This window comes from Cucurbita maxima, unplaced genomic scaffold, assembly GCF_002738345.1.
Source record: "Cucurbita maxima cultivar Rimu unplaced genomic scaffold, Cmax_1.0 Cma_Scf00091, whole genome shotgun sequence".
Lineage (NCBI taxonomy): Eukaryota > Viridiplantae > Streptophyta > Magnoliopsida > Cucurbitales > Cucurbitaceae > Cucurbita > Cucurbita maxima.
The window spans coordinates 10221-32449 of record NW_019272107.1 but is presented as its reverse complement, the minus strand read 5'-3'; the positions used below and the strand labels follow the sequence as shown (position 1 = coordinate 32449).

The 22229-nt window shown below is 42.0% G+C and overlaps 3 protein-coding genes across 5 annotated transcripts; all 3 read left to right on the top strand.

Annotated features, from left to right (window-relative positions):
- The first annotated feature begins 216 nt into the window (after nucleotides 1–216).
- On the top strand, nucleotides 217–1916 carry LOC111472913 (NAC domain-containing protein 62-like). Its single transcript, XM_023118508.1, has 4 exons — nucleotides 217–504; nucleotides 587–843; nucleotides 962–1069; nucleotides 1170–1916. The coding sequence occupies exons 1-4, from the start codon at nucleotides 327–329 to the stop codon at nucleotides 1737–1739; spliced, it is 1113 nt and encodes a 370-aa protein (XP_022974276.1). The 5' UTR covers nucleotides 217–326; the 3' UTR covers nucleotides 1740–1916.
- A 10995-nt stretch (nucleotides 1917–12911) lies between these two features.
- On the top strand, nucleotides 12912–15210 carry LOC111472910 (protein CUP-SHAPED COTYLEDON 2-like). Of its 2 annotated transcripts, none has more exons than XM_023118503.1 (7): nucleotides 12912–13241; nucleotides 13333–13366; nucleotides 13434–13576; nucleotides 13644–13723; nucleotides 13961–14095; nucleotides 14171–14560; nucleotides 14659–15210. In XM_023118503.1, the coding sequence occupies exons 1-7, from the start codon at nucleotides 13064–13066 to the stop codon at nucleotides 14995–14997; spliced, it is 1299 nt and encodes a 432-aa protein (XP_022974271.1). In that variant the 5' UTR covers nucleotides 12912–13063; the 3' UTR covers nucleotides 14998–15210. The 2 variants fall into 2 exon arrangements, with proteins under 2 accessions (XP_022974271.1, XP_022974272.1); XM_023118504.1 differs by having other exon boundaries at nucleotides 13434–13581; nucleotides 13649–13723.
- A 4648-nt stretch (nucleotides 15211–19858) lies between these two features.
- Nucleotides 19859–21613, top strand: LOC111472915 (NAC domain-containing protein 40-like). Of its 2 annotated transcripts, none has more exons than XM_023118512.1 (6): nucleotides 19859–20172; nucleotides 20256–20376; nucleotides 20437–20512; nucleotides 20616–20681; nucleotides 20759–20893; nucleotides 21230–21613. In XM_023118512.1, the coding sequence occupies exons 1-6, from the start codon at nucleotides 19995–19997 to the stop codon at nucleotides 21434–21436; spliced, it is 783 nt and encodes a 260-aa protein (XP_022974280.1). In that variant the 5' UTR covers nucleotides 19859–19994; the 3' UTR covers nucleotides 21437–21613. The 2 variants fall into 2 exon arrangements, with proteins under 2 accessions (XP_022974280.1, XP_022974278.1); XM_023118510.1 differs by adding an exon at nucleotides 21043–21159 and having other exon boundaries at nucleotides 20256–20512; nucleotides 20759–20920; nucleotides 21263–21613.
- Nucleotides 21614–22229: the final 616 nt, after the last annotated feature.

Here is a 22229-nt window from a genome sequence, read left to right as displayed (position 1 = left end):
TTCCTTGTTTTGTATTTTTGCTGAGACGAGCAATAGTTGTAGGCTGCTTATCCGCTTCAATCACATATGAATACATGTCGCCTCTTATTTTTAATCTCTCTGTTCCATTTTTAAAAGTCTTTTTTTTAATTTAGGGTCAGAGACTTGAGCATATGTTACCTAGATCAATGCGATCTAAAGCAAGAAAAAGGCTATTGTGACTCCCGAGCAACTCAAATTATGTCACTCCCCCCCAGTCAACGCAAGTCGTCCTTGCTCCTGCTCCGTTGTTATAGTTATAAACATCCACCACCACCAACACCACAGACGCACTTGCTACCAAATTCATGGCCGCTACTGCTGAATTTCCGTTTGCTTCCCCATTCCCGACTGGTTTTGGTTTCCGTCCCACGGAGGAGGAGCTCATCACCTACTACCTGAAGAACAAGAATGTTGGCAACGAGTCTGTTGTTAGTTTTATCAAGGAGATTGATCTGTACAAGTTCGAGCCCGAGCAACTCCCAGGTATGCATTTATCAAATTCCTGATTTTAGCTTTTGAAGATGAAGCACACCTCTGATTCTTTCCTTCCCCTGTCCCTGTGCAGACAAATCGTTTTTCCCGTCTGATAATTTTGAGTGGTTTTTCTTCCGGGCCAACACCTCCGACACTAAAAGAACCACCACTACTGGCTACTGGAAATCCACCGGTAAACCCCGCCCAATCAAGGCTCGAGGAACCAATGAAGTGATCGCAAGTAGACAAATTTTTGTGTTCCATCGAGGCAAGGGAGGCAATGCTATAAAGACCAATTGGGTGATACACGAGTATAAGCCTCACCCAGACACTAAAATCCCTTCCCAGGTCTCATTTCCCACGCTTCTTTTATTCCCTATATGATGAGTATGTGTGAGTTTCATATATTTTTCACAATTGACCTTTTTGTTATGACATTGTGCTTCCTGTTCTGCTGCCCATGTAGCACCCATTCCTCGTTTTTCGATTGAAGGAAAATGCAGAAGATGGGCAGAGCAGTACCGTTGCTTCTCACAGGACTAAGAAAGTCACACAGGGAGGAGAAATCCGGGAGGTAAGAGTGTCGGATATGAACATTTTGAATATCAACTTGTATGCAGAGCTTGAGAGAGGCCTTCTTAATTCTAGTTTGTTTATAATTTTTTTTAACACAGATGAACAGAGACGAACAATTATCGGAGTGTGAGCCCCTAGGGAGTTGTACCCAACAACCTATCGATGCCTATGATGATGGAGTTGAAGTCAATACACAGCAGCAGATACAGCCTGGAGCTGGAGCTTCTGAAGATGAAAATTTCACTCAGATTTTGAAGTGGATATTCGATCCGGAAGGAAGCTTAGATGACGATGCGACCTCAACGATATGCAGGTCCCCATTGCGATCCGAACCAGAACCAGAACCAGTTTTAACGGATTTTCAACCTTCGAATGGCAATCGTGGTGAAGTAAATAAGCGATCATCTGAGAGTGAATTTGATGAGTATAAGCAGTGGATGAACTCGGAGGTGAAGGATAAAAACTTGGATGAGATGACACCAAACAACCACTTTAACCGACGCTACACTAAAAGAAGGCATGTGAGGACTGATAAACTTCAAAGTGGACATATCGTACTTCAAAGTGGACGCGACCCTGATACCAATAATACATACCGACTGGTCGTTGTTGCTGTAGCCTTGCTAGCCATCGTAGTGGCCGTAATGTTTGCCAAGATGTGGTGCTAAACCGACACAGGCGCTGATGATTAGCATGAAGCATTGTATTAATCTTGTCTTGTTCATACCACGTATGTCTCTTCTGCCTAACACAAGGCTTCAAGCTTTGTGACCAAAAACTTAGTGCCATGAGCACAAAAGCTCTGCTTCACAAAATAAATAAATAAATAAACTTTTAATCATGAATTTAGAGAAATCGATTGAAATAATGATGGTAAAGAAATAGCCTTGACAACATATGGAGAACACAAAGAAACATACACATCCATCAAAGTCTATGAAGATTTTAAAGATAACTTTAATATATGAACTTGATCGTCATGAAACATCTTCCACAATCGCGGATATATTGTACCCAGAATTCGAGTTATTTCAAATGACTATCTAACTTGAGGCTGTTCCTCGGAAGGAGCTATCGATGATTTTTTAATGCGGATCACGGGGCTCGCCAATAATATCACCACTCTCGATGATATATTGTACTCAAAATTCCAGTTATTTCAAACGACGATCTAACTTGAGACCGTTCCTCGGAAGGAGCTATCGATGATTTTTCAATGCGGATCACGGGGCTCGCCAATAGTATCACCACTCTCGATGGGAGAATTAGCGAGATAGAAATCGTGAAGAAGATGCTGCAGGTCGCCTTAGACCACCTTGAGCAAGTCTCGATTTCGATTGAGACATTACTTGACATGAACGACCTAACGGTGGAAGAGGTGACCGAAAGGTTGCACAATGTCAAGCGGGAAGAAAGGCCACCTGAGCAAGAATTGTTGGAGCAAGCTTAGGAACAAGAAGAAGGCCCATGTGGCTCAATCCTAAGAGGAAGAGCCGACTCTTTTCATGGTGAGCACATCGGTCTTATCCGACGTCCCCAATTCTGGTTCCAAATCCACAGTAATCGACGGTCTTATCCGAGGAAGAGCTTCAGTTGGGCATGACAAAGGCACCGGCTAGGGAGCCAATTCAGCTGAAGGAGGAGCGTGTGTTCGCTCAGATCAACGAGAAGGGCGAGTAGCACGAGCACCAACGATGGGTCCTTGACACGGGGGCAACAAACCATATGACTGGGGTCAGGTCTGCATTCTCCGAGCTTAACTCGGGGATTCGCAGGATAGTGAAGTTTGGCGATAGCTCCGTCATCGAGATCGAAGGGTGTGGCACCATCCTATTCGTCGGCAAGGGAGGTGAGCATCGCAAGCTGACCAACGTCTACTTCATCTTGAGGCTCAAGGCTAACCTTGTGAGCCTGGGTCAACTCGATGAGGCCGGTTGCCATGTTTCCATTGAGCGAGGGCTACTCAAGTTCCGCGATGATCGACGATGGCTACTCACGCAAGTTCGGCAAACAACAAACCAACTCTACATCCTGGAGTTGAAGATAGAGCAGCCGGTCAGCCTCTCGGCCAGGACTGAAGAAGTAGCTTGGAGGTGGCACGCAAGGTATGGGCACCTTAGCTTTCTTGCTCTACAAAAACTACACAAGGAGGAGATGGTGTATGATTTGCCGGCAATTGAAGGCGTGAACAGGCTGTGTGATGGGTGTCTCTTTGGCAAGCAGAGGCGCACCCCCTTTTCGTCTAAGGCATCCTACTGCATTGGTGAGCTGTTGGAGCTCGTGCACGACGATATATGCGAGCCCAGCAAGCTGGCGACCCCAGGCGGCAAGACCCTCTTCCTCCTGCTGGTCGATGGCAAGAGCCGCTTCATGTGGCTGGTCCTACTGCACGGAAGAGTGAGGCGACAGACGCAATCAAGCACATTCAAGCGCGTGCGGAGGTCGAATGTAGGAAGAAGATAAGAGTGCTGTGCACGGACCTAGGCGAAGAGTTCACCTCGGCGAGTTTTAGTAAGTATTGCGACGAACTCGGCATGTAGCAACACCTAACGACGCCCTACTCCCCCTAGCAAAATAGGGTGGTGGAGCGCTAAAATCAAACCATTGTCGGGACAACAAGGTCATTACTGATGACAACAGGGATGTTCTGGAGGTTTTGGGGAGAGATGGTCATGACGGCAGTGTACCTCCTCAATCGGTTGCCAATGCGTAGCCTCACGGGAAGACGCCACACGAGGCCTAGTACAATAAGAAGTTAGCAGTACATCATCTACGAGTGTTCAGCTGCGTCGCATACATAAAGGTCACGCATCCCCACATCGCCAAGCTCCATCCCAGGGGGCTAAAGGTCATCTTCATTGGCTACGAACCCGAGACCAAGGCGTACAGGCTCTATGATCCTGCGGGGGGTCAAGCTCACGCAACCCCACCTCGCCAAGCTCTATCCTAGGGGGCTAAAGGTCATCTTCATCGGCTACGAACCCGGGACCAAGGCGTACAGGCTCTATGATCTTGCGGGGGGTCGAGCTCACGTGTCGTGCGACGTTGTCTTCAACGAGAACACCTGGCGGTGGAACGACGTGACCGAGGTGGATCAAAACCCAAATCAATTCACGGTGGAGTACCTCGTCACCGAACCGGGAGATAGAGGAGTGCAGCATCGGGCACTATCACTAATGCCAACAGCTGCACCGGGCACGCCTACGTCAACACTGACTGCAACTCCTGTGTCACGACCCAATATTTTACTACGGATTGTGACTCAAGTCAATACACGAATGCACAAAGTGATTTAAATATGAAATAAAGAAAATCCTTTAATTCCAATAAAGTTTTTCAACAATAAACAAAGAGCACACTTAACATTTTGGAAATAAATTTCGAAATAATGCAAATACAAAATAACGATTGGACTGACGCCCCGGGACAACCCATTCCTCTGTGACAATCCCCCTCTCCATCACTCCCGTCCTTGACCGACGCCTCGCTCTCTTGAAAAAGGAAAACATAGGAAGGATGAGTATAAAAATTATACTTAATAAGCCACCTACTTGTAGGCTCTCTTCGCATCCTAATTTAACAGGTTCTCACGGTCTCCTAATTCGGTTCTAGGACATCTGGTTCTAATCTTAGTCCCTTGGCTCTCGCCCGTTAGGTTTCACCGGTTCATCGTCCTTTCATTAGACACCTAGAGGTTCTTTACGCCAAGCAGATATGGTCGGTATCTCTATGAGGCGCTACCTCTACATGGCTCTTTGGGACTACATGGTATCTAGCCTATGGGTGTGCTGAATACCCCTAAGCCCATATAGCCCCCTTATGGGGGGCGCGACCCAACCCGTTCCCATGCAACTAATGGGTTGTACGACGTGGGGACACACTTCCCATGCGAAATGGCTAAGAGTAGTAAGGACTGGTCAGAAACCCTTGGTCCTCCCACGAAGCTATAGATACCATTGTCACCCTAGCAATCTATGAGCACTCTTGAGATACCTTGTTGCCGTGGTAATTCGCTAAGTTCCTAGGGGAAGGTTAAGTCTAGCTAGAGAGACTTATCACTCTTAACAACAATTTCCTAGGCTTATCATAGAAATGGGTCCTAGAAAATAACAGTGTGCATGCAACCGTCTTCTAACATCATAATATATAATTCATGCAAACTAGGCACGTTGGCTCAACGGGGCGATGGCCTCCATCAAGCACCCAGAACACGAAGCTCGCGCTCAATGGGACGAACTCATCCATCAAGCACCCGAAACGCAGAATACACAATTCCAACATAAATTAAACACATGCATACATACAGCGGAAGCTTAAAGCATACAAGCAACACTCAGATAATTCACCCAAATACACTCATAACAATCCATCTGACTAATCTCATTCATGGATAGCTAATCTAAGGTAAAGGTACTAGCATGCATGCAATCCAAGCTAATCCTACAAGTATTTCTTCCTAAATACCGGGTGGTGGTTGACATGTGCATTTTTGCTAGCGTTTCTATGCCCGTGAAGTATCCAAAAATACTGATTTCCTTAAATTAGGTCCCTATTCACATAAAAACAGTATTAGAATTGGAATCAGGACAACAATCGGGCAAACAGGCCAAAGGCCGTTTCACACGCGCTCACGTGCTGGCAGTGCGCCGACTGTCACAATGGCACTTTTGTGCGGCACTCACTTTCCAATGACAAGTGAGCTAAGCCAATTCGTTCTTACGTTGCCTACGGCCAAGCTACGTATGCTCGAGTCTCTGGCCTCGGTTTTAAGACAAGGTTTTAGAAAACGAGGGTAGAGAGAGATTTTTGAAAGAGACGTTATATAAGCAAGCAAGAGAGAAATAACAACGGCTCACAGTATATAACCTTGGTTAGGGAGAAGTTGACAACTAGTTGAATCCTCTTATAATACATTTTGAGGCATTTCATGTCTGACAGGGCTAGACATGATATTTCTGAAACATCATACTTCCTATAAATACAAAAGTAAAAGACTAGAATATGAAAAGACATAAAGGGTTGGGCTTGTCATGGGCATGCGACCATGGGCAACACGCCTTGGACGAGCATGATCGTGACACCGACCACGCATGCGAAAGTGCGCTAGTTGCAGGCCGCACGCGTGGCAGCTTTTGCGCAGTCGCGGGTCGGCTGGTCCTGTTCGGCTCGGCTCTGCTCAAGTTTGCGGTTCAGCTCGGGCTTTGCAGGTGACATGTGTCGTCATCTCACTGGAGTTGCGTTGCTCCAGCCGACAGTCGATGCGTGTCCGACGCATGTTGCGTCGCCCTCCGCCGCTCGCCAGCCGGTTTTTTTTCTCTCTCTGTCCTCTGCAATCCGTAACACAAAGTCCCATTTCCGATTTTCTTATCTTTTGATTCGTAGTTCAGATTGATATGATTTCTTCGGCAAGGTTCTAGATCGTGTTACGGGATACGTCCTGATATTTTTTTTGTAATTTTTTCTTAATTACTGGACGAGTTAAGAGCGTCGGAATTTTGCTTACTATTCTCGAACGATTCTCAGATCTCTGCCTTCGGGTTGAGATTTTGGCCAAACTTCTTCGCAGATCGGGCGTAGAGTTGTTCCTAGGTGAATAAGTCAACATTTTAGGACTCGATTCACATAAGAAAATCTTAGATCCAAGAATGTCATTCAGAACCTTACCTCACGAATCGTTCTTGGATCTTGACGTTGCGTTGACCTCGCTAGCCTCTCAGTCCTTGTACAAGTCTCGAGGTGGATTCCGACGGTGGTCCGATGAACTTCACGGCGACTCTTTTCTGTTTCCTCTCAATTTTCTCTCTAACTTTCTTTTTCTTTTTGCCCCTTTGTTGACTTAGCCCTTTTTTTTTTTCGGCGTTACATCTTGCTACACCCCCTGAACTAGTGGAGTTTCCAAGACCACGTACTGTGAACTCGACGTTGGATTCCAATCATGAGGATTGTCTGGCGGCCAGGTACCAGAGGATTAAAGATCTACTGGGAGGAGGTGAACCACCGGGACTGGCGGCGCGCAAGCTGGAAGAAGAGGTGGACGAACTGCATGCTGTTAACCCAAATGAACCGAACTCCTTCGTCGAAGTAGAGAAAAACCTGTGCTGGCTGAAGGCAATGCAAGAAGAAATGGCGTCCATCACTGAGAACAAGACATGGAGTCTGGAGGACATGTCGCCGGGACACCGAGCCATAATGCTCAAATGGGCCTTCAAACTCAAGCATAACGAAGAGGGAGAAGTTGTGAAGCTCAAGGCTCGTCTGGTGGCGAAGGGCTACGTCCAGAAGCAAGGAGTGGACTTTGAAGAGGTGTTTGCGCTGGTGGCAAGGTTGGAATTTGTCTGCCTGTTACTGGCAATCATGGCATATCATTCCTGGGAGGTCCACCACATGGACATGAAGTCCGCTTTCCTCAACGGAGAGCTGAAGAAGATTGTCTATGTCCGACAACCACTTGGCTTCCTCTCAGGCGACGCGATCTACTAGCAATCAACTAAGCAAAAGGTAGTTGATTTGTCTTCTTGCGAAGCAGAGTACATCGCCGCTTTGACGACAGCCACACAGGGGGGTCTAGCTTGCGCGGCGGATGGAAGAACTCATCGGAAGAGAAAGCGATCCACCAATGCTTTACGTGGACAACAAAGCTACGATCGACCTGATCAAAAATCCAGTTTTACACGACCGGAGCAAGCACATAGAGATCAGATTCCATTACATACGGGAGTGTGCAGATCGGGGGATTATCAAGATTGACTTCATCCGAATAGAGGAACAATTTGAAGACATCTTCACCAAGTCTCTGACGCGGGTAAAATTTGAGAACTTCGTTCAAAGATCGAAGTTCAAATAGTAAGTAGATATACCACATGTTTTAGGAAGAGACGGCTAGATAAAAGCCTGCGGTTTATTTTATTTAGTTTTTTCACGTTTTTACTCTTGGCCGAATTTTTTCAACTCAAAACGAATGGATGACATATTTTTAGCTAGCCGTTGAGTCATCTTTAGCCTACAAATGTTATTTAAATATGTCAAGACACAAATCACCGTGTTTTTTCACCAAAGTCAAATCCCAAATCTTCCATACTCTTTTATTTCTATTATTTTATTCAACTTTTCTGTTTTTTCTTTTCCCAACAATTTCTTTGTCGATTTTTCTTGGTCAAGGATTTCTTCACTAGTCGAATTACGCCACTTTTAGGACAATGGCAGTCTATACGAGATTTATGAGGTAAGTACTCTAAGACCTCAACTAGTTTCTTTAACTTGTGCGCCAACCAAACTTTGAATATTGACTTTGATGTCCTTTCAACGGAGATAGTTCCGTTCAAGATTAAGACGATTGAAATGATCAAATTGAGAACCCAAACTTCTTGATATATATATCATTTACGATAACCTTTCCTTCATTTGAGAATTCAAAAATATCACTACATAAAATGTAGTCTCGGTTTGTGGTGACATAAGTCCCTCCCTACAACTCATGAATTAAGAATTCTCGCAACAACAAGGTCTACTCGACATGAATTAGGAGTTAATGAAACCTTTTATAGGAATCCTTTCACAAAATTCTCAACTAGATTATCAACTAATCATAATGGTTCATTATTAGACCATGGTATTTGATTCACCAAATATAACATTATTGTATACTCTTTCATATGTATGGCGCAACTCAATCCTTTTTTTTTTCAAGTTTGTAATCTAATCTTTTGCCTCAAAATATTGAAATAAAAAAAAAAAAAAAATTCACTCTTGACAGTGATATATGTTGTATATGTAAATCCTAAATATGAAAATATGCGGAATTCTTATGGAAAAAAAAATGGTATAGGTAGAAAGAAGAAAAAACTAATAAATTAGACCTAAATGGATATGGTGAAATAAGAAATAAGAACCAATGAAATGAAAAAATGACTCATAAATAGAGTCGGGTTCAAATGCTCAAAATCCATTTGTGACAACACAAATCTCATAACGAAGATATAAACATTTGAGAAGATGGTCGGTTTTTGAGGTTTTGGTTATTGTGACATTATATAGCCTATCCAAGTTTATCTAGCCATCATATGGAATCATTTTCTAATTATAAATCAAGCTCGATTTGGAAACAATTTCTTGGTGTAGCAAAAGGCATCCAACAATATCATTATCAAATACAAAATTAGAGTAAAGAGTAGCGACTAGAATAACACAATAAAGTAACTCTTAATTGAGAATTTGCACTAGAAAATGGACAGTACAAATTTACATTTAAAAATATATCCATAGTATAATTTATAATTTTACAAATAAAAATGAGGTCATTTTTTAAAAGAAAATTAGGAAACTGAGAAAGAAAAAAAATTAAATAAATAAAAATTTAATTTTATCATAGTCTAATTATTTTCCAGTCGAAGTAATAATAATAGACCATATTAATTTATTTTTCTGTACTAAAAAAACTAACTTTATTCTTAAATTGTTGAAATTAAATTAGAATTAAAATGAAATTTATAATCTAAACGGTAAATGTTCTAAATAATGAACTTAGACTGATAATTAAATTAATGTGCAGTTGGATTGCTGGACCACAACCATTTTTAGCTAATGTACGAAAGATGTTTTTCCGAAAAATATAATTGCCACCAAAACCTAATACTTGAAATACAAACTACTAAATAGAGGTGTACATCCCATCTACTATCTCGAGAACTCAACTTAGGTTGGGTTTAAAAGAATTTTGGGTTTGGATTGGGTTTGTTTTGTAGAACCCGATTTAGTTTGGATTGGATTTGGGTTCAAAATTCAAATCATTGGGTTAACTAGATCGAACCCGAAAACTTAAGGAAAAAAAGATATGAAATGGGCACACGCCCACACAACCCAGTTCCATGAGTCATCGTCTATGACTACCCAGTTCCATGAGTCATCGTCTATGACTACTCTTTGACTGTGAGTTCGACACTCGTAGTCTCACGCAATGTTCATCTTCGACCTCGAGGGTAACTCGGCAAGTGAAATAAAGTCTCGACTCTCGCACTCACAGTCTCACAAACTCACATCACAACGTTCGTCTTTGTCATTCGCTATTTGACTCTCTCGGCTCTCTCTATGAGTCGTCGTTCGACTTCTCAGTTCTCATCTCACTCTCGTCTCGTCTCTGTTTATTGTCGGACGTCAATGTCGCTCGCCTCTATATTTCTCCGTTCAACTCTCTTCTTAGTTCCCATTTCTCCTCTTGACCTTGTCTTTGTGTTTCTCGTCGAACATTGTCGCCGACTATCTCTCTGCTCGACACTTTATTTGTCACGACCCCCAAAAAATTAACCTCAAGTCGTGACTAACAATGACTATGACGTGTACTGTGCAAGCAAGAATTTCAAATGAAAACATTATTTCAAAAATGAATCGTTTATTTCGTAAAGAAAGCGTTTCAATACAAAAAGGATTTAGTGACTAGTTATAAACAAAGAAAGAAAACATGAAAGGCAAAGTGTACTAATCAGTAGGACTAGACTGACGCCTCGGGACCTCTGTGACAACCCATATCGTTCAACGCGCCTTCTCTTGACCCGACACCTCACGTACCTGAAAAAGAAAGGTATAGCAAGAATGAGTATAAAATTATACTCAGTAAGCCACCTACTTGTAGGCATTTATCGCACCCTAAACTTAACAAACATCCACGAACTTTCCTTTGGCTCTAGAACATCTGGTTCTAATCTTAGCTTATTAGGGCTTCCCCCTTGGGACTTATCCATTGGGGCTTCTTTGGTTCTTAGTCCTTTCATTTATACCCCTAGAGTTCCTCTTATGCTAACCTGTGTTGGACTGGTGCTCTGCGAGTGGCTACCTCAACATGGCTATGAGATTACCTGGTGTCTTACTTAGTAAGTGAGCTGCAACCCCCTAGTCCCATGGTAATTCCCCTGTATTTGGGAGGGATACCTTCCCTATCCCATCCAGCTAAATGGTCAGTTACAATGTGGGTATCCCGTTCCCCATGCTAAAATGACTATCGAGCAGTCGAGTCCTGATCAGGAACCCGTTGGTCCCCCACGAAGCTATAACATCATCCACACACAAGTAGCCTAAGGGTACTCTAGAGGTGGTTCTTAGGTCGTGGTAGTTTCTTAGGCTCCTTGGGAAAAGTTAGGTCTACACCTAGTGACTTGTCGCTTTAACCACATATCCCTAGACTTTATCAAACTTGTAGGTCATGAAAATTCAACTGAGTGTACACAACTACCATCCATGATCATTATACAAAATTCATGCAAAGTAAACATACATGCTCTACGGGACGATAACATCCATCATCTCCCGGAGCGCAGAATTCACAAGTTCCCATCCTCCTTTCAGCATGAATTAAACATATATATATATATATAAAGCGAAAGCTTAAAGCATAACAACAATACTCAGATAATTCTCCTAATCTTTCACACAATACATCTTACTTTTAACAATCAAATACCTCCATTCAATCACGAAAGGCTACCACCTAAGATAATTAAACTAGCATGCATGCATTCCAAGCGACTCCTACAAGTATTTCTTCCTAAAGTTTCGTGTGGTGACTTACCTGGATGATGCATGCCCTTACGCAGTGTTTTCACACAATTAGCATATTGAAAAGTAGTGATTTTTCCTCAGTTAGATCCTATTTCATATAAAATAGAGTTAGGATTGGATTCGGGAGGAAATTAGGGAAAACAAGAGTCGAACGGGACGAAAGAGGGCTTACATGCGCTTCCACGTGCCGGGACAAAATCACTCACAGGTTTCACGCGCGAGTGTCACGCGCCCACATTTTTCTGCTTTCGCGGGTCATCGATTCCGTTCGGGTATAGTGGTTCGAGTGGACCGCGGGTCGCGACGGTTTGTTTTGTCGTACGGGTACTGGGTCAGCCGAGGGACGCGGGTCGGGTTGCGTGGCCGGGGACGTGTGTCACTGGAAGGCTGGAGCGACGTCTTTCTAGGCGGCGTTCGACGCGTGTCCGGAGGTTGTTGGCACACGCAGTCCTCTTGCTGGTTGACATTTGGCGCGCCGTCGACTTCTCTCCCCTCCTAGCAGAAAAACAAGGTTTCCGATTAGTTTTCCGACGTTCTTTTCATTTTTCTATCTCTTGATTCTTAATCCAAACTGTAATGACTTCTTCAACAAAGTTTAGATCATACTACAACCTACGTGACAATATTTTTTTCTTGATTTTTACTTAATCATACGACGAGTTATGAGCGTCGGAAAGAGGTCCGATAACATCCTTACCGTTCTTGGAAAGATTCTCAGATTTCGACGTTTCTTTAGACTTCTCCACCAAATCAGTGGCGGATCTTCCATAGATGAAGATAGTAAACTTCACCAAATCAATGGAGGGTCCTCAAGACCCCTATAATGGGCTGAGGGTAAAATGTCCATTTTGCCCCTTTAACTTTGACCGACCTTTTTTTTGAAGCCTTACACCATTCCACTTTAGTAGGGCTTATTAGCTCTGTGTTTGTTGTTGGACTTTTATCCTTGGCACTTAATTGTTTCATAACTAGTATCTCATCCAAAAAGTAAAGAGTTGGATTGAGAAAATTGTTGGGTTGGTTAAAAAAAATTCTGTGAACAGCAACCCATAATAGGAACATCCCTACCACCAAATAGGCTAAGTATGTTTTGACCCAATGTGGACTGCAGCGCAAAGCTCCAAGTATTACGGCTGAAATGCAGTACTACAATATGCTTTGTATTTTTGAAGAGACGATTGTAGGCCGCTCACCCGCTTCAATCACATGTGACCAGACGGCTGCTTTTTTATTCCAGTCGGCCACTTCAAGCCCCACTCCTTTCCACTCCACTCCACTATCTTCACCTACCCAACAAAAATTACGTCACTCCGCCCCAGTCAACGCAAGTCATCCCCTGCTCCTGCTCCGTCGTTATAAACATCCTCCACCACCAAGGATTCCACCACTCCCTCACTTCCTTGCTCCTCCTCCTCCGTTCTTCGACGCCCTTCCTACCAAATTCATGGCCGCTATCGATGATTTTCCGTTTCTTTCTTTGTTGCCGGTTGGTTATGGTTTCCGTCCCACGGAGGAGGAGCTCATTACCCACTACCTGAAGAACAAGATTCTTGGGCAGGAGTTTCTGGTTAAATTTATCAAGGAGATTGATCTGTACAAGTTCGATCCCGAGCAACTCCCAGGTATTCATTTATCAATTTCCCCCCACCCTGATTTTAGCTTTTGAAGATGGAGCACACCTCTGATTCTTTCCTTTCCCCTGTCCCTAAGCAGACAAATCGTATTTCCCTTCTTCAAATTTTGAGTGGTTTTTCTTCCGGGCCAACACCGGCATCAATAAAAGAACCACGGCTCCCTTCTTCAAATTTTGAGTGGTTTTTCTTCCGGGCCAACACCGGCATCAATAAAAGAACCACGGCTACTGGCAGCTGGAGATCCACCGGTGATCCCCGCCGAATCAAGGCTCGAGAAACCAACGAAGTGATCGCAACTTGTCACATTTATGTGTTCCATCGAGGCAAGGGAGGCAATGCTATAAAGACCAATTGTGATCGCAACTTGTCACATTTATGTGTTCCATCGAGGCAAGGGAGGCAATGCTATAAAGACCAATTGGGTGATACACGAGTATAAGCTTCACACACTTACAGACATCACTTCCCAGGTCTCGTTTCTGTTTATATCCATTTCTCATGTATCACTAACTTCTTTTGGCTTCTGGGTTTTTGATCTCGCCTTCCATATGTACTTGCTGATCTATAGTTAGTCTACATCCCACACATACATCAATTTTTTGTTTTATTCCCAATATGATGAGTATGTGTGCGTTTCATATATTTTTCAGAATTGACCTTTTGGTTATTACATTGTGCTTCCTGTGTCTGCTGCCCATGTAGCACAGCCATTCATCATTTTTCGATTGAAGAAAAATGCAGAAGAGAGAGATGTTTCAATACGTGACCAAGAAGATGGACAGAACAGTACCGTTGCTTCTCACCGGACTAAGAAAGTCAAACGGGGAGGAGAAATCCGGAAGGTAAGAGTGTCCGATATGAACATTCTGAAGAGACCTTCTTAATTCTAGTTTGTTTATAATTTTTTTTTAACACAGATAAACAGAGACGAACAATCGATCTGTAAGCCCCTAGGGAGTTGTGCCCAACAACCTGTCAATGCCTATGATGATAATGAAGTAAATATGCAAACAATACAGCTTGGAGATGGAGATTCTGCAGATGGAAATATGACAGAGCTTCTTAACTCGACAGTAATTTGGGATGATATCTTCAATCATAAATTGACCGCAAATATGTGCAGGTCCCTACGACGTTCCGAACCACAACCAGGTTTAATGGATACCCAACAATCTGAGAGTCAACTTGATTACTTGAGGAATTTCGTCCACGATGATAAAAACTGGGACGAAATGACATCAAACAATCAAGAATGGGAAGGCATGTATAGTAGCGAGACTAATTCCAATACGGCCTTCGGCTTGCCGGTAAGAAGAATTAACTTGAATTGTTTACTTGTAAATTCCAGTCCAGATACTTGTGTATCTTCATTCATTACTTCATCTGCATAATTCATGTATTGCAGTATAATCACACTATGAAAAGGTTGGAAAGAACCCCCCTTCCTCCAAGGCGTTTGCGGATCAGTGATGTAAAACATATAGAAATTGGCAATTCACCGCAGCTATCAGGGACGGATTCTAATAATGAGCTGAAAAGTGAAGCGGGCAACAAAGCAACCAAGTGGGCAACCGCTCAACATTGCTTTTCTTCAAAAAATCGGTTCTCCTATATCCTAACTACCAAACGCATTCACCACAACTCCACTCTCCCCCCACTGGTCTATGTTGCTAAAGCATTGCTAGGCGTCGTGATGCTTCTAATGTTTGCCCAAGATGTGCTGCTATACCGATACAGGCGCTGAAGAACAATCTTGTGGTTAGCTTTTTCATATCATGTATCTCTCTTCTGTCTAACACAAGGCAGCCTTGTATAACAATAATGGTAATAATGGGAGTTGGCCATTATGCGGGTGCCCATCTTTAAACTTCATTTCTCAAGAAGCTTTGTGGCCAAAAACTTGGGGCCATGACCACAAAAACAAGTACCAATGCATCTGAGCTCACTCTGTGATCAATTCTGAATTTGGTGGAATCCCTAATCTAAACAGTAACCGTCCAAGAAGTCGCTCACTCTGTGATCAATTCTGAATTTGGTGGAATCCCTAATCTAAACAGTAACCGTCCAAGAAGTCAGAGTGATGTGATGACAAATTATAGGGTTCTTTTTATTAATAATGAAACTGAGAAAGAAAGGTAGGACATCCATATGTTTGTGGCGAGGCGAGAATCTAGATTGTGTCACTCACTGGTAGCTTCTTAATCTCAATCTAGGTCTTGAATTGACTATTGGATATTTTCAATCATTCTCCAAAATCGAAAACTGTGGTTGGCAAATTGTTCTCGATCATCCCATATCAAGACTATGTTATAAGCATCTTCAAATTTCTCACCAAATCTCAAAGGTGACATGCTCAAGATGTTGGTATTTTCTTTCGCAACATTTTTTTTTTGCAGGATTCAGTGATAGAATGATTAGATGATGAACAAGTTCGGAAACTAAAAGATCTCTCCATTATCACTAACAACAATCTTTTGCACATGGCCCCTCATTAGAAGAACCTATCAACCTGTTTTCCCTTCCAATTGCTTCTAATGACAGTAAACAAGATCTGCTACAACTAATGAGATATCCTTGTTCAGGTTATCTCTCAAGCCTCTTTAAATGAATCAAGAACTGAGAGTAGCCATGCGCATAAGCTTTAAATCAAGAACTCAATGCTTTCCATTTTGTGTAAAAAAAATTCTAAGCCAAGACCCTCCCAAATACAAGAACAAACCTATTAGATTTTGGGTATTTTTCTTTCGATTTTGGCCAAATAAGAGAGTTGCACTCAACCATTTTAGCTTAAACCAATTAATACACTGTTCATAATCAAGCTTACAACAACTTTCTAGAAGACTTGGAGGACTGAAAACAACTATATCCTATTCTATAACAGCAGTGGGTTATACAAAAAAAATAAAGAAAAAAAAAACATTCAAAATTTGAATCTCGTTGAAGATCTGGGAATGAAACTACCTACACCCTCCTTCACAATGTAGAGAGAAGCAGATGGAGAACACCGCCGAGAGAGGCAGGAGTAAGGGGGATTCCAAGGGCACCAACAATGTCAACCATACACATGACTGGTCGTGCGTTAAGCCCTTGTCGTCGTATGGAAATCGGAGAGGGCGCAGATCTGGAAGCACCAAAAGTCAGGCAAAGAAGAAGACCCCCGCTTGTCAATAACGAAGTCGGGTCGGACCTGAAACCAACCCACACACAACCTTGGATCAGCCCACAAGTCCTCGACCCAAAACTCACTGACCATGTGCCTCAGCCCACCGATGCAACCCGTGTGTTGCCCCGCATACCCAACCTGACCCGGTTAGGCAACCGGCGCGCAATCTTGCTCTATAACTGCCTCGTATACCCGACCCGACACTGATTTGACCCACACACCTCTGACGTCAACTCGGCTTTGCGCGACTCCCAAGTGGCTTATTCAGCTTGGTTGGAACTTATTGAAGGCATTTAAGGTCACTTAAACTCCTATTTTCACCCTTTAAATTATTTTGAGCGAGAAGTTGAAATTATTTAATGATTTAGATAAGTTAAGTTCGTTAATATATCATAATATGATGTCGTAAGTCAACTTAGGTTGAAACGGATCTTGAGGATAGAATTGAACCAACTCTAGAAATATTTAGAGATTCCGACTTACGACAACTAGATAAGTAGTTGGATGAGATGCATTAGTTATGAGGACGTGTATCTAGTGGCCCATGCATCTATATTATGTATGCATAATATATATTGTTTGATGCTATGCTATGGTATGTCATGCTATGCCACGTTATGATATGATAAGATATGTTATGTAATAAAATTATGTTATTTTGTGACCATACTATGGCATATAAAGTTGTTATGAAATTGTTCATCTATAATGTATAGACCTCTGTAGACCAAGAAATGAAAGTTATGCTATGTTTTATATAATGTATAAGAATTATGTAAGCATAATTCACCAACTTATTATGTTATAAATAAATTGAGGTTTGTCTTGATCATACATTATGACAGGATGATAAGTTATGCGAATTTCATGCATATTTGCGTGTCATATGCATCGAGATATTTTTCCATTATAAGGAGTACAGACGCATACTAAGAGAGCAATTATGAAAGGATTAGACGAAGAACCTCACTTCCTAATTAGCGTTTTACTCGAGAACTTCCATTTGGTGCAATAAATTCAAGCTAAGACCCTCTCAAATGTAAGCCGTTAGACCTATAATTTGAAGGTCATAGGTGCATGTTTAGGTTAAATTTGAAGGTCATAGGTGCATGTTTAGGTTATAAACCAACATTATAGGTAAAATGACCATAATTACCCTAATATACACCTATAATGTTTCAATGTCTATAAGACTTCGAAACTTTATATCTACTTATAACCTTATAAATGTTTTATATATGATTTAAAGGTAATAGAAATATGTGTAGAGCGTAAACTAGCGATAAGGTTAAAAATAACGAAAATGCCCTTAATAAATATTTTATAGGATTTTATGACTTCTAATGAACTTCAAATGACATGAAACCTACTTATGACATTATGAATAAATTAGGCATGAATTTACAAAGGATTGATATGATTATGAAATGTCATGTGAACCTTATAATATAACTTTTGCCTAGATATGCCTCAAGTTTTCATGAAAGACCGTTAGAGCTAGATCCATAAACTTATGAACCTATGTTCTAGGGTGAAGAGTCCACCCAAGTAGGCTAGTTCTCAAAATACCCTAATATGCATCAAATTGGTAGGAACCACTCAACCCAATCCTCCCTTATGCCCTAAGTCACCCTAGACCTCTCGATAATGCAATACATTATTAACACATATTTTTCTCACTTTAATGCGATGATCTACTTCAATCCCTAATAGGATGTCATACTTTATAGGATGTCAAAACTCAAACTATGTCACGGGAGACATAGGGAAATTTCAGGACAACCATTGGCCAAACAAAGATTCCAAATCTTGGTTTGAATCTCAAACATAAGTATACCCTCAAGTTCATGTTGTTTACCAACCATGTGACCTATTAGGTCTTCTAGGGAAAATGTTTTAGAATTAAAGCTAGTGTTATGCATCGTGTATAGAGTGAAAGAGGATAGTCATGATGAGATCTACACTTCTTAAACTCATCCAAGGTTGAGGGATCATACAAGTGCCTAAACTAGGCTTAGGCATCAGACAAACCAAGCTTTTTGACTCAGAATCCATGACGGAGGACCAAGGTCTTTAGAATAAAATAGAGTTAGATTGGATTTGGGAGGAAAATAGGGAAAACAGGAGTCAAACTGGACAAAAATGGGCTTACACGCGCTTCCACATGAGAGTGTCACGCGCATGCACTTTTGCTGCAACTGCGGGTCGTCAGTTCGGTTTGGGTGGACCGCAGGTCATTGCGGTTCATCTCGTCGCGCAGGTGTCGGATCGGTTGAGGGATGCAGGTCGGGTGTTGCCACTGCGAACGCGCGTCGCTGGGAAACTGGAACCGCGTCGCTCCAGACGGCGTTCAACGTGTGTTTGGTGGCTATCGGCACATGAGAGACCTCTCGATGGTTGACATGTGGCACGTCGTTGCTTTCTCTCTCCTCCTAGCAGACAAATGGGTTTCCAATTAGTTTTTTGACGTTCTTCTCATTTTTCTATCTCTCGATTCTTAATCCAAATTGAAATGACTTCTTCAACAAAGTTTTAGATCATACTACAACCTACGTTCCAGTATTTTTTTTTTTTTTTTTTACTTAATCATACGACGAGTTGTGAGCATCGGAAAGAGGTTCGTTAACATCCTTACCGTTCTTGGAAAGATTCTCCGACCTCAACATTTTGTCTGATTTTCCTCACGAAATCAGTAGCGGATCTTCCCTAGATGAAGGTAGCAAACTTTAGCCCTCTATTCCTAAAGGAAGATCTCAGATCTTAAGAGAAACGTTCGAGATCTTAACTTGCGAATTTCTCTTGGATCTTGACGGAAAATGGAACCTCAACAACACGAGTCCTCTTTTTCTTCAAGAACAAACTTCAGTGTGTAAGTCTTGGTCGAAAATGAACTTCGATAATGGTTCTCCAACGAGAAGTCCGGTCGTTTGCTTTCCCCTCTCAAGTTTCTTTTCTCTCAACTTTCTTTCTCACACTTTTCTCTTGTGATATGTGGAAAATCCTCAAGACCCCTATAGTGGGCTGAGGTGCAAAATGCCCCTTTTGCCCCGACTTTGACCATTTTTTAAGACCTCATGGGTTCAATAATCTTGATATCAATGGACCAAATAGCAATTTTGCCTCTTAGAACGTGTAGAGAACAAAAATTGGAGAAAATTGATATCAATGGACCAAATAGCAATTTTGCCTCTTAGAACGTGTAGAGAACAAAAATTGGAGAAAAATTATTGTGATCCGTACATGAAATAATGAGCTCAGTGTTATTAACATCTAGTACAAAGAAATAGCGAATTCAAAGCTGTTGGAGTGTAGTGCGAAGACTTGTGCCATGTAACATCTAGTACAAAGAAATAGCGAATTCAAAGCTGTTGGAGTGTAGTGCGAAGACTTGTGCCATGGCAGCACCTAAATTTAATTATGCGTACCTTGTAGGAAAGTGGTCTCCCTTGACAACTTAAGCACCTCACCCCACCCAGTCAATGCAAGTCCTCCTTGCTTCTGCTCCTGCTCCTGCTCCTGCTCCGTTGTTATAGTTATAAACATCCACCACCAACTCCGACGCCCTTCCTACCAAATCCATGGCCACCACCGCTGAATTTTCGTATCTTTCTTCATTGCCGGCTGGTTTTGTTTTCCGTCCCACGGAGGAGCAGCTCATTACCCACTACCTGAAGAACAAGAATGATGGCAACGAGTCTGTTGTTAGTTTTATCAAGGAGATTGATCTGTACAAGTTCGAACCCGAGCAACTCCCAGGTATGTATTTATCAAATTCCTGATTTTAGCTTTTGAAGATGGAGCACACCTCTGATTCTTTCCTTTCCCTTGTTCCTGTGCAGACAAATCGTTCATCCCGTCTGATAATTTCGAGTGGTTTTTCTTCCGGGCCAACACCTTGGACATTGAAAGAACCACGGGTACTGGCAGCTGGAAATCCACCGGTGAACCCCGCCCAATCAAGGCTCGAGGAACCAATGAAGTGATCGGAAGTAGACAAATCTTCGTGTTCCATCGAGGGCGGGGAGCCAAGGGTGTAAAGACCAATTGGGTGATACGCGAGTATAGGCTTCACCCAGACACTAAAATCCCTTCCCAGGTCTCATTTCCCACGCTTCTTTTATTCCCAATATGATGAGTATTTTTAAGTAATGAGGTTTTTGTGGTAACATTGTCCCTCTTATGTACTGCTGCCCATGTAGCACCCATTCCTCATTTTTAAATTGAAGGATAACAATGCAGATGGAGAGAAGAAAATCATACAGAAGGTAAGAGTGTCCAATATGAACATTTTGAACATAACCTTGTATGCTGAGCTTGAGATGACCTCCTTAATTTTTAACAGCCTCGAGCTGGAACTTCTGAAAATCCAGATAATGCCATACAGAGTGAATGTGATTTTGAAAAGCAAATTATGGAATCGGTGTTAGGCAAGCATAAAAACTTGGACGAGATGACATCAAACAACCACGAGGAATCGGAGGAATCGGATGACACTTATTCTGATGTACTGACTAAAAATTATTTGATTGAATTGTTTTGCAGTGATGGGTAATTCGAAGGTTGCACCCACACAGTTTCTCATCCTTTGCTCTTCTTTTCTCACATATTTTTACTTGTCAATTCCAGAACCAAATAAAATACTTGCGTAGAGTACTCAGACGTGTAAAGGTATACGAAGAAAGTAAACCACAAAACGCCCCATTGCCGAGGAAACCCGGAAGTACAAATGTGTCCCCATCCAAGGTGAAGGGATACGCGTATTTTTAGTGTAGAAGCTATTGTTGTTGTGACAATTCATGTTACATGATTTCCCGACACTCTTAGACTCTCATTTTCAATTCTGCAGCTTCAGGGGGATAACACACGTACACAACTTGTGAACCAACCCCAGCCATCTACCAAGCGCATTCACCACAACTCCAGTCAACACCCACTGGTCTGTTTTGCGAAAGCATTGCTAGGCATCGTGATGTTAGTAATGTTTGCCCGAGACATGGTGCTATACCGACTCAGGCGCTAAATATTAGCATGAAGCATTGTCTCAATCTCGGCTTAAGCTTTTTCATATCATGTATCTGTCTTCTGCCTCACAGGTCTTGTATTGATTATATGGCTACTATGTCTACTATGTCGTCGATGCCCCTCGAATTTCTTCAATATTGTTCTAGTCTAGTAAAACTTTCTTATTTGAGAGCCACTATGAGTTTTTTTAATATGCTAACGATAGGTTTCATGTCCCACCGTGTCTTAAATAGTGAGATGAAACCTAACCAAGGAAGTTTGTTGATCATATCGGCAGCCATTCACCTAGCTTCACCCTAAAATCTTCCTAGAACATTCTTCGCCTATAGTATGCTTCGAAAAATCCCTACTCTCTACAACACTTTTTTTTTTTTTTTTTTTTAATTTTATTTAGGTTACCTAACTAAAATTGAGTCTAAGATATGCACTTGCTTTTCAAGTAATCTAGTGCTACCTCATGATAAGCTTTAGGGGCTAGAGGCTACTCTAATACAAGATGAGCTCACGGTTTAGGATGATGCATCATGATAAGCTTTATGATGATGTTTGATTTTCTAGCAACCAAGAAGTTACCTAACTCAACATGAGCTCAAGGTTACCACTTGATTTTCAAGTAATCGAGACGCTGCCTCATGATAGTATTGGTATAACATTTGGTTTTCAAATAACTAGGAGGCTGCCCGAACAACTTTTGATTTTCAAGTAATCATGATGCTACTCTAAGGTAGCTATTGATTTTCAAGTAATCAATATGCTACCTTAAGTCCACGAAGCAAGACAAGAAAGTTTAA

Bases quoted from the DNA above. Each gene is read 5' to 3' on its own strand.
- LOC111472915 (XM_023118510.1), top strand. From the start codon at position 19,995: ATGGCCACCACCGCTGAATTTTCGTATCTTTCTTCATTGCCGGCTGGT. The intron at 20,513-20,615 runs GTCTCATTTCCC...CTGCCCATGTAG, and splicing joins ACACTAAAATCCCTTCCCAG to CACCCATTCCTCATTTTTAA. The intron at 21,160-21,262 runs GTGAAGGGATAC...TCAATTCTGCAG, and splicing joins CAAATGTGTCCCCATCCAAG to CTTCAGGGGGATAACACACG.
- LOC111472910 (XM_023118503.1), top strand. From the start codon at position 13,064: ATGGCCGCTATCGATGATTTTCCGTTTCTTTCTTTGTTGCCGGTTGGT. The intron at 13,242-13,332 runs GTATTCATTTAT...GTCCCTAAGCAG, and splicing joins CGATCCCGAGCAACTCCCAG to ACAAATCGTATTTCCCTTCT. The intron at 13,577-13,643 runs GCAAGGGAGGCA...TGTTCCATCGAG, and splicing joins CATTTATGTGTTCCATCGAG to GCAAGGGAGGCAATGCTATA.
- LOC111472913 (XM_023118508.1), top strand. From the start codon at position 327: ATGGCCGCTACTGCTGAATTTCCGTTTGCTTCCCCATTCCCGACTGGT. The intron at 844-961 runs GTCTCATTTCCC...CTGCCCATGTAG, and splicing joins ACACTAAAATCCCTTCCCAG to CACCCATTCCTCGTTTTTCG. The intron at 1,070-1,169 runs GTAAGAGTGTCG...TTTTTAACACAG, and splicing joins AGGGAGGAGAAATCCGGGAG to ATGAACAGAGACGAACAATT.